Source organism: Sarcophilus harrisii, chromosome 4, assembly GCF_902635505.1.
Source record: "Sarcophilus harrisii chromosome 4, mSarHar1.11, whole genome shotgun sequence".
Lineage (NCBI taxonomy): Eukaryota > Metazoa > Chordata > Mammalia > Dasyuromorphia > Dasyuridae > Sarcophilus > Sarcophilus harrisii.
This window is the reverse complement of record NC_045429.1, coordinates 56,084,964-56,097,411: the sequence shown is the minus strand read 5'-3', so window position 1 is coordinate 56,097,411 and position 12,448 is coordinate 56,084,964. Positions and strand designations below refer to the sequence as shown.

Below are 12,448 nucleotides of genomic sequence, written 5' to 3'. Positions count from 1 at the left end.
TCATCAGAATCCAGTGGTAAGACATAAGTCAAGATGGGGCTGGTGATGGCCCCATACCCCACACCAAGTAAAGACTAAATGATCTTTTTCTTCAGGGACATTATAGAAAGGATTCTTACACTTAATAGGAGTCTGAACTGTATGATATATATATATGTATATATATATATATATATACATATATATACACACACATACATATATATATATACATACATACTTTAAAATTTTTATTTCTAACATACTAACATTTTATTTTCCCTAATTACAAGTCAAAATAATTTTCACCTTCTTTGTTATTAAACTTTGAGTTCCAAATTCTTTCCCTCCCTTCTCCCCTCATTGACAAGGCAAGCACTCTGCTACAGATCATGTCACACAAACCATATTTCCATATTAATCATGTTGTAAAAGAAAACATAGAAAAATCCCCAGAAAAGAAAGGTTTTTTAAAATGTTCTTCCATTTGCATTCAGACTTTATCAGTTCTTTCTCTAGAGGTAGGTAACATTTTTTATCATAAGTCCTTTGAATTATCTCAGATCATTATATTGCGGAGAATAACTAAGTCATTCACAGATGATCATTGTATAGTATTGCTGTTATTGTCCACAGCTGAACTATATGACTTCTAAAGTCCCTTCCAAACCCTAAGATTCTATAATTACATTGCTCAACATGGACCCTCGTCTCCAAAGAAGACAACAGTATTCTTACCTTCAATAATTTACCTAGATTATTGTCTAGTAAGGAAAAATAGACAGCATGTTATACTCCCCTCAATTCCTATGTGGAGATGGGAAGTCCACAGACATGGAACAATATATATAATGTCAGATTTTTTTCATTATATCAAATGGTTTTGCTAAATATTTTTCCCACCACAGTCTTTGTTATAAGGGATGACTCTCTGGGCAAGAGAAGGGGAGAGATATAGGGGTACAGTGGATAGAGCACTGGGGTTGGAGATAGGAAGACTCGTCATTCTGAATTCAAATCTGCCTCAGACACTTATTAGCTATATGACCCTGGGCAAGTCCCTAACTCTGCTTACCTCAGTTTCCTATAAAATGAACTGGAAAAGGAATGGCAAACTACTCCAGTATCTTTGCCAAGAAAACCCCAAATTGGGTCAGAAAGAGCTGCACATGACTGAAACAACTCACTATCAACATACATAAATATATACACACACGCATGTACATATGCATATACATATGTAAATGTGTATGTATAAACCCATATATTTACATAACATATATTTGTATGTGTACTTATATATAAATAATTTTTTTCTTACTGCCAATGACCAAAGCATTTGGCACCATTTTTGTAGTTTATAGTCTTAATTTTCATGTAACACATGTTTTTTTTTTAATCTTTAAATTATGAAGTACTATATAAATTAAAATAGATTCATGAATAACTATCATGGATGGTATTCTTAACAACATCCACTATTTATATAATTGTTCTATGTACAAGGCATTCTGTCTCCTAGCCTTGGGCATTTTCTGTGACTCTCTCCATGCCTGGAATACTCTTCCTCCTCATCTCTGCCTCCTGACTTTCCTGGCTTAAAGTCCCAAATAAAATCCCATCAGTCAATTATAAGCTTTTCCCAACTTCTTTTAAATCTAGTGCTTTCTCTCTCTTAATTATTTATTATTTATCCTCAATAGAGCTTGTCGGAACATATCTGTTAGCTTGCTATCTGCCCCATAAATTATAAACTTCTTGGAGTCAGAGATTGTCTTGATTCCTTTAGCATGCCCTGCGCTTAGCACAGTGTACCTAAATGTTTATTTATTGACTGGTATAACACAGTGCTTTCCAAATATTATCTTATTTTATCCTTAAAGAAATCCTGGGAGTTACATGCTATTATTATCCTATTTTATCCTCAAAATTTGGCACCCTGGGCAAAATCTCATTTACCCCAACCTAGTCACATTCCCCCTCCCCCCAGATTTCCCACTAATCCTAATATGGGACTGCCAAACACTGTTCTGTCTGCCCAATAAAGATGTCTGAATGATCAAAAATGAAATATACACAAGAAAATCAGCTATGGATAACATCATCTCTGAGCTTCAAACTACTCTAATTAAATGAGAAGAGAAAAGATCAAGTAATTCTTCACATAACAGAACTTGCTCTCTTCTACATGTGCTCTCTGTCTTCTCCCCAAGAGCAGTTAGATTGCTGCCAGAGAAAAACAGCCTGTGAGCAATTGAAATTTCATCTAAAATCTGTTCCAAAATCAGACAGAACAAAAAAATCTCCCTTCCTCACATTAATCCCATCTGTCTAGTTGTAGCAGAAGAATAGAAGGGCAAGAATATAAAAACATAGTCTAAGACCAATATAGTTCCTCAGTGGTAGAAGAAAGAGAACATCTTTTCTAAATCAAATCTTCTTTTCTGGTGGGCTCATTGTCAACATTATCCCTAATGTACAAAATGTAGGGGATCCCAGGAACAGGAGAAAAACAGCACAAACCCCATTGTTTCTAATTTACACAACAGGAATACAAATCGAGAATAAAACCAAATTTCAAATTCCCTCTGAGCACTAGTATATTGGTCCAAGTCTACACTGAGCTTTCTTTTCATTAGAAATTTAACAAGCAGGTAGGTGGTATCATGGACAGAGTCAGGAAAAGCTGAGTTCAAATCCAGCTCAGATTCTTGACTTTTACTAGCTGTGTGACCTTGGGCAGTCACTTAATCCTAATTGAGAGAGAGAGACAGAGACAGAGAGATAGAGAGAGGGACAGAGACAGAGAGACAGAGAGAGAGATAGAGACAGAGAGAATAAACTTAATATCTATTGATATTAACAAATAAATAATCACATAAAATAAGAAGTAAAGTATTACATAAAATCTTTTGCCTTTAACAAATAGAACCAAATAAGTTAACAAGTTTTAAAAAGTGATTTTATTTGTCCCCTTCTAAATTTATTTTAAGTTATCTTGTACATATATATATATATATATCTTGTCTGTAAATAATTGTTTAGCTATTGTCTCCCTCATTAGATTATAAGCTTCTTGGGGACAAAGACCATTTTTGCCTTTCTTTGTATCACCTGTACTTAGCACAGGCACACAATGATAGAAATTACATCAGATTCTTCCCAGAGTTCTTTTCCCAAGAACCCAGAGAAAGTCTAGAATAGTATGACTTCTCTCTCAAAACTGGAAACCAAAAAACTAATTAATATCTTTCTTCTCTCACCAACTCTATCCCTCACTTAGGCACAGGGCACTAGGTAATCAGTGGATCTATACCAATGAGGAGAGTCCCATGCATAAGAGTCCCTTTGAGCCAATGGTTATATATATATATATATATATATATATATATATATATATATATGTGTGTGTGTGTGTGTGTGTGTGTGTGTGTATACATATTCATAATATGTACCTATTTATTTAAGTTTCATAAATATATATACATATCTATGATATAGAGTTTCATAATTATATATATATAATATACATAGATACACACATCACATATATACGTCTTTTTTCTGATTGCACTTTGATTACTCTATATGGTCTCATAATTTTTTATGTGGTGTATTTTTACAAGACTTTCATATTACCCTCCATTTAATATACTATATTTTTTTCTGCCTGTCTCTAGATATTGGAAAATGAGCTACTCCTATCCCAGCTTATATAGGGAGCCTCAGCTCTCTAGCTACTCTAAAGTATTCTGTGTTTTAATGTTTGGGAAGGGTGTAGGCTTTTATGTGATGGCCCAGTGCCCTTAGGGGACCAACTCCCAAGCTTGGTATGAAATAGAGCTCCTAAAATGTTTGAGGTTATTGAACTTCACCTACCCCAGCATCATTTCTGAGAATTCATCTCACTACCTGGCTAACCTCCAACTCAAGTACTAAAACCCTGTGCTGCTTCCTCAGTGACCTCCAAGAGGATGATATCTGGACTACACTTGTGGCAGTTTGGTTGGGAAGCTGCCAAAATCCTTGATACTCTCTTTACTGGCAGGCACATGATGGGCAGTAAAGCTTCCCTGAGGTTCCAATGAAGGAAGATTCAGGGAAGATTCAATCTCCAGATGCTGAGAATCAAGTATTTGAAATGTACATTTCCAAAAAATGTTCATTTTTCCTCGGTGATAGGGTCATTTCAGACACTGTCTACATACAATACTGAAGATTATCCATAGTTCAGGAAGGCAGAATATTGATAAAGAGGAGTCAAGATTACAGATTGAAAAGATATATAGATATAAATATAGATATATAGATATTATATATATATATATATATATATATATATATATATATAGCCTAGCTCTTCTAGCATACCTCCTCTACAACCTAGAAAATCTGCCAGGAAGATCTTTTCCCAAATCTCATCACTTTGGAAGTATTGAAAACTTGCAAAACTGAAGTGTGAAAACAGTAAAAGCTCAAGTCAGACATCCCCCAGACCCATACCAAAAATGAGCAGAACCAAAAAAAAAAAAAAAAACAAAAATCCCTCAAAAACTCATATAGTTCAAAGTCAAGAAGTAGGCTAGAAGAATGAACAAACCAAAAAAAGAACTATTGTGGTATTAATAGAGAAAAGAAGATAATGACTTGAAAACATCTATAAGAAAAAGCCTCGAAAGGGGGGAAAATTCAGCCTAGGCACAAGCCCAACAAAAACTCCTGGAAGAATTAAAGAAAGAAGTAAAAAAAGCTCCCCAAAAAAGTTATTTAAAAAATCAATTAAAAATGGTAGCTAAAAAAGTGGGGAGATGGAGAAAATAAATGAAAGCTATTTAGAAAATTATGGGAAAAGTATTAAAAGCTTGAAGATAAAATAAAGCTACTTGGCCCAACTAGATGTTAATAAAACTAGCAATCTTAATAAAATGAATAGACAAATATTTATAAAAATACAAATTGTATAGTTTAACAAAACAGGAAATAAAATATTTAAATAACCCTGTCTTAGAAAAGAAATTTAAAAGTCATAAATGAATTATTTTTTTAAAAGGACCAAATGAATTTATAAATGAACTCTATTAAATAATTTTTTAAATAATTAATTCTGGTACTACTTAAAGTGTTTTTTTAAAATAAGTAAAGAAGTAATCCTACCAAATTCCTTCTATGATACAAATATGGTCACGTTACTAAGACAGGGAGAGTCAAAACAGAAAAAGAAAAACAATACACTATTTCCCTAATATTAATGCAAAAATTTTAAATTAAAATACTAACAAGGAGATTACAGCAATGTGTCACAGAGATTATTTGTTATGACCAGGCTAGCTTTATGCCATGGATAAAAGGCTGGTTCAAGATAAGGGAAAATATAAGCATAATTGACCATATTAACAACAAAAACATTTTTTTTAAAGTATGAACAAAAAGTCAAAAATATCAAGATAATCAGTGACAAAGAAATGGGAAAGAAGACCCAGTAGTACCAGACTTCAAACTACACTACAAAGCTATAATTATCAAAGCAAGTTGGAACTAGGTAGATTTAAAGAGGCTAATCAGTGGGACAGATTAGGTACACAATATAAAAGAAGCAATAAACACAGTAACCTAGTGTTTGATAAACCCAAAGATCCCAGCTGTGGCATAAGAACTCACTATTTGTCAGAAACTGTTGGGAAAACTGGAAAGTAGAAACAAGGTATATATAAACATCTCATATCACATACCAAGATAAGCTCAAAATTGTAACATTATTTAGACATAAAGAGTAACTAGTTAAGTCTAGGAAATCACACATCAGATGTATGGATAGGGAAAGAGTTCATAAACAAACAATAAAGAGGCTCACAGTAGGTAAAATGGATAATTTTGATTACATAAAATTAAAAAGTTTGTGCATAAATGAGACCAACGTAGCTAAAAATCAGAAGAAAAGCAGAAAATGGGAAAATATTGCAACAAGTATTTTCTGATAAAAGAATCATTTCTAAAATATATGGAGAAGTGAGTCAAATTTACAAGACTAAGAACTAAATTGATAAATGGTCAAAGCATATGAATAGGCAGTTTTCATGGGGAAAAAAACAAAACAATGATCTAAATCACTAATGATTAGAAAAATACAAATTAAAACAATTCTGAGGTACCATCTCACCCCCATCAGATGCTATTATTATCTCCACTTTACCATTGAGGAAACTGAGGCTGGAGAAAAGTTAAGTGAATTGCATAAGTAATAAAGCATGTGGTAACAAAGATTCGGAAACTGAGGAGCTGTCCATCATTTGGGGAATAGCTGAACAAGTTATGGTATATGAATATGATGGAATGCTATTGTACTATAAAAATGATGAAAGAAATGATTTCAGGAAAAAAAAAAAACGGAAAGACATATTAACAGACAAAGGGCAATAAGTAGAACCAAAAGAACAATCTACACAGTAATAACAATATTGTAAAAATAACTTTGAAAGAATTGTAACTGATTAATACAATGATCAATCACAATTCTAAAAGACTCATGATGAAACATGTTAGCCATCTGCAGAAAGAACTAATGGACTCAGAGTTAAGACTGAAGCTTATTTTCTTCTCTTTTTTCTTTCTTTTTTAAACTAGACTAGTGTAGAAATTTGTTTCATGTTTGTAATGCATGTAATGTAATGTAATACATGTTTGTAATGGATTTCATTTTTCTTAATTTCTCAGTAAATGAATAGGATGAGAAGAAAAGAATTTGAAATAGAAAGTGAAATAAAACTGAATTTAAAAAAAAAAAAAAAAAGAATATTGATAGTGAAGAACACTGGACTTTGGAGTCAAAATTTGGGCCAGAGTATCAGCTCTACTTCTTATTTGGCATAGTCTTAGGTTCAGTAACAATTTAAGACCACTAGGCGGCAAAAGAGAGAAAGTGCTGAGCTGGAATTGGGAAGACTGAGGTCAAATTCACCCTTAGACATTTATTATCTATAACCTGAGAAAATCACTTCCCTCTGTCTGTGTCTGTATCCTCATCTATAAAATGGAGATAATAATAGCACCTATTTCATAAAGCTATAGTGAAGAACAAATGAGATAATATTTGTAAAGTGCTTTGCAAACCTTAAAGAGATATATAAATATTATTATCATATTTTCTATCTTTCAGTTCTATTTGTAAATTTTCTAGAGAATTTACCCAATTGCATCACACTTAAAAGAAAAGTCACATTATTCCTTTTTTAAACTTTCTATGTGTAATGGGAGACTTGCTCTCTCTTTACCAGGTCACAGCTCCCTCACATAGCAAGAATTTGATGTTTGTGGAACAAACATTTAACAGTTTGCCTTGGGCAGCCCATGGAATGGTAAAACTCTGTTATAAAATGTCTAATTTTCAATAAGAGTAATATTGCCATCAACTGGGAAAGACTCAGCTACTATGACTGAGCAACAGATGGGGCAGTGGATAGTTCTCATGGTTTCTTTCATCATTTTTAGAAGATAATGGGTCTGGGATCAGGAAGATGAGCTCAAATTTGGCACTTAGTAGCTGTGTGACCCTGGACAAGTTACTTAACTCTGTTTGCCTCAGTTTCCTTATCTGTGAATGATCTGAAGAAGTAAATGGCAAATCATTCCAGTATCTTCACCAAGAAACCCTAAATGGGGTCCCAAAGAATCAGATATAACTGGACAACAACGATGATCAACACAATAATTCACTTTTTTTTACTTTCTTTATATTTCTTTTTTATTTTATTTTATTTGCAACATAACAAATATGGAAATATATTTTGCATGACTTCACATGGATTAAATGATATATTGCTTCCTTTCTCAGGGTGTGGGGGAGAGTGGGAGAAAATTTGCAATTCAACATTTTCAAAAAATGAAGATTAAAAATAAATTTTGGCTAATTTAGATGTTAAAATATTCACCTCAGCATATTGCTGGTCTTTTTGAAACCTTTCATGTATCTTTATGCGGAAAAATCCAGTGTTCTCAAAGAGATAGCATTCCCTTTAACCAAAATAAATTCTATTTATTTCCATTCTATTTGTTCCCTTTCCTACTTGCTCAAAGGATACATCTGGAATTTGGAAAACTACCCTAAAACCTACATGTAAGAAATCTGCAAAATAGATTTACTTGTATTTACATAATACTTCAAGGCTGACAAGCCCCTTTATCCCAGTCATGTCTAGAAGGCAGGCAGGAGCACAAATATGACTTCATCCATTTTACAGGTGAAGAAAATGGAGCTTGATAAGGTGAGTGACTTGTCTAGGGTCACAAGTTGGAACCAGAAGTCTGGCCTAGTTGTTTTGTCTCCCAAACCAGTATTCTTCCCTCTAGCTAAGGGGCTGTTTTCTTTCATTTGCCAAGCACTTTATAATTGTTTTGATTAGTTATTGCTCAGCAAAAAGAGAATCAATAAAGAGTGGGTAAAGAAGCTGCATCCAAGTCAAAAAGATTTGGATTCAAGTCCTGCTTCTGAAATACACTCTGGGCTAGTCATTTATCTTCCCACTACTCAAGCATTTCTCCAAGACTATAAATTTAGAGAAGATGCTAACCTACATGGGAAGACTGAGTTTGCCCACCTGGAAATTACCTAAATTAATTCGATCCTAGGTCTAGTCCCTATCCTTATTCCAATCCTTATATAATATAAAATAGGAATTATCCTATTTTAGCAAGTGAGAGAACTGATATAGAGGAGTAAAATAAATTGCCAAGGACTTCAAAGCTGGGATTAAAAAACAACAGTCCAGAAGCATGAAAATTTAGATTCTTAGTATATGAGTCAAATTGACCCTTATAACAAAACTATCTTTTTTTCTATGGAATCAAACCATTCGTTGCTTTAAAAAGGTCATCTAATTAAAGGAAATAATTACAAGCATCATAACTAATACTTATATAGCACTGTAAGGATATCAAAACATTTTATAAATATTACCTCATTTGATCCTTCACAACACTCCTGCAAGGTAAATCTTATATTAGGCCCATTTTAGAGATGAGGCAGCGATCAAGTGACTTGCCAAGGGTTGCACAGCTGGTAAATATCTGAGGCCAAATTTGAATTCAGATCTTCCTGTCTAGAAGACCAGCACTCTATCCACTGAGCCACTAATGCCTGAAGTTGATTTTTTTTTCCTCCTTTTATCAGAAGTCAAGAAGATGCTAAATTCAAATTCAATTTCAGAGACTTATGAGCTGTGTAATAAGGGGGTTAATAATAGTGTTTATCCCCCAGGTTTATTATGAGAATAAAATGAGTTCATTTTTGAAAAAGTGATCTGCAAACTAAGAGCAGCTAAGTAATACAATGAATAGAGCACTAACTAGGGAGGGGAATCAGGAATTCTTATCTTCCTCATTTCAAATCTGGCATCAAATACGTGGCAAGTCACCTAACCCTGTTTGTCTCAGTTTTTTATCTGTACAGTGAGTTGAAGAAGGAAATGGCAAAATATTCCAGTATTTTGGCCAAGAAAATTTCAAATAGTGTCAAGGAGAGTTGGACATGACTAAAATGACTCATCAATTACAAACCTTAAAGTACTATATAAATTTCAACTATATGTAATAAACCACATAAATCCTCATTGATTTAAAAAAAAAAAAAAAAAGCCATAGGAATTCATCTACTTCAGGTCCTGGCTACCAAAATCCTGACCTGGAATGATATGGAAAGAGACAAAAAAAAAAAAAAAATGACATGATTGATAGGAGGAAGAAAGAAAAAACAAAAGCTACAAGACTGCTGACATAGAAACTGATAGAAAAAGTTTATGCCCATAGAGAATTCAACATTTCAATTACTTGTAGCAGTTTATGAAATGTTTTTATTCATTTTCTGATGAAACATGTGAACTAACCATTCTTTCCCTCTGGGAGACCCAGACAGTGGAAGTGCCCCCGAAACACTTGGAATTAAAATTTTAAAAGACTTGGACTCCTGTATCCTGTGACACCTTGGTCATCACTCAAATCTCTCTGAGTCTCAGTTTCCTCAGATGTGTGTGTATGTGTGTATGTATGCGTATGTGTATGTGTGTGTGTGTGCGTGTGCGTGTGTGTTTAAAATGATAATAAAGACAAACAATATCTATAACAGTTTCTTACCACTAAACCCCCCTACCCCCCTTACTAAATTTTATCGCTTCTGTCAAACCCCAAAACCGGATGATAGGCCTTTAGTATAAAACTGGATTGATCATGGCTGAAAATTAGGATAAAATGAAATATTTATAAAGTATTTTGCAAACTTTGAAGCATTACATAAATATCAACTGTCATCATCATCATTTGAACAACAACCTCGCAGGGACATTGTGAAGGTCAAAAGACACAATATTTGTCATACATAATACCTTGGGGAGGGGGAAGGGCAGGAATCTATACCATTAGAATAAGAACCCCCCCCCAGGTTCAAATAGACTTCCATTTCTTTCCAAAATAAGAAAACAAAATTATTTCATTATCTCATTTGATTCTCACAATTCTGTACTTTACAGATCAGAAGATTGATGCTGAGAGATATTAAGAGATTTCGACAGAGACACATAGCTAGTAAATGTTTGAGTGTTGAACACAATGTATAAACTCAGATCAACAAAGAGGAAAAGAGGTTATAAAAAATCAACTTAAATGCAAATGTTTAAAATAATCCAATAGTTAAATGAGGAAAGAGAGCCAGGGAAGTTTTTAACCATGTTCAGAGAGCAAAAATGCAAGATTAAACTCCTGACTGTTATTCCTTTTGCTCCCGATTGCATTATTCCCAATGACAAAGGTAGCTCATTCCTTTTCCTTAAGAAGTCACAAATAATATTTGAGTTCCAGAATTCCACTGTGGCAGAAGGAAGAAACCATTTTATTTATATATACCTACGTAAATAAATATACATACATATATACATAATATAAATTGAAAGTTAAAAATGTAGGCATCTCAGTCAAGGAAAAGTAGTCTATTGGGTATTTAGTTGACTTTAATTTTTCTCTGTTAGCCCACACTATTTCTCTCTATGTCTCTATCTTTGTCTCTGTCTGTCTCTGTCTCTCTCTCTGTCTCTCTCTCTTTCTCTCTCTCTCTCTCTCTTTCACACACACACACACACACACACACATCCTGACTCCAGGAAGTGCCAAACTATTAAAAATACAGATGCTTCCTAATGTCTGAACCCCTTGAGTCCAGAAGTAGACCCATGGGTCATCAGCTAAAAAATGGATGCCAATTTTGCTATTTGAACAAGATACTTATTTGCCTTCATAATGCTTTCATCCTCATGAAGTGAAAGCTTCTTATTCTCACTTGAAATCCCCTATGAAGATTGGTTGGTCTTTCTTGAACTATGCCATAAAGAACCATTGCCAATTTTGTTAACTGATAAAATTTGGAATTTTAAAATGTGGTCAAATATCAAAAGAACCATGCTGTCACAAAGAACTGTACCCTCCGAAGTCACTCCAGTGAACACTTACCTCAGACTCACAGGAGAAGTAGATATAGAGATAATTCTTCTTGTCCTTTACTTCCCAATCTCAAGAAGTAAAAAAAAAAAACAAATTTAACAAACTTGTGTTGCTCAGATGGTAACACTTCAGGTTCAAAACCAAGTTGACTTTCAACTTAAACCTAGTCAACTGTCTCTCTCAACCAGAACAGCATAGGCTGCTCAGAGTGTATTAAAAAATGAATATTTTTTCCTAAGATTTCCAGCAATTTGTCCAGGGTATGAATAGTATTCCTTCTAATACAGACAGCCTTGTCCAATTTCCTCAAACCTACCTGACATGGCTCAAACAGGTGACTCAGACTACTGTCTTCTCCCAGGTTTTTAACAATGCTGTCTGAGAAATTAATTGTGTTAGCCTGGGGCTGGAAAGGAGGGCGGGGGAACACACTTTGATATAGTTCTCATGACCATGGTTAATCAGCTCACACACTGTTCCTATTTGAAAGGCTGCATGCACCCTGTTCAATATGCAAGGTGTATTCTAAATCCCAGCCCAGCCCGGACAAGGCAGAGTATCAACTCACCTGCCATTCTTGGTCACAATCATTTCATTAGTGGCTTCCTTGAATCTCTGCCAAAGGGCTGCATCCTCCAGGATTATCTGAAGCTGTTTTTCTGTGGGGTCTCCTTTCTCTCTCCCTGCCTGGAGCTCACTTTCCACCACATTGAGCAGGCGGGAAACTGTGCAATCACTGACATTTTTGCAACTCTGGTCGCTCATGATGGCTTTGCTACTGACCAACTTCTTTGGGCAGGCTACCTAATACTTCCACTTCTGCCTCGCCTTCCCTTACCAATCAAACCCAAGCAGAAGTAGATGGCCAGCTGGTCAGGTTGTGCCCCTTGCTATGTCTTGATCTCCTTGCCTGATGCCCCTTAAAGTCCGCACAATACACCACTAGTATGTTAAGGGTTCAGTTTTTTTTTTTTTTTTAACTCTCTTAATT

The 12,448-nt window shown here is 34.4% G+C and overlaps 1 protein-coding gene across 1 annotated transcript in view; it reads right to left on the bottom strand.

Moving 5' to 3' along the window:
- The window catches only part of TBX19 (T-box transcription factor 19), a 34,618-nt gene extending 22,396 nt beyond the window's left edge, over positions 1-12,222 (bottom strand). Inside the window, exon 1 of the mRNA XM_003767405.2 lies at positions 12,026-12,222. Within this exon, the coding sequence (XP_003767453.1) occupies positions 12,026-12,222 (197 nt within the window). The remainder of the gene's footprint in view (positions 1-12,025) is intronic.
- Between the last annotated feature and the right edge of the window lie 226 nt (positions 12,223-12,448).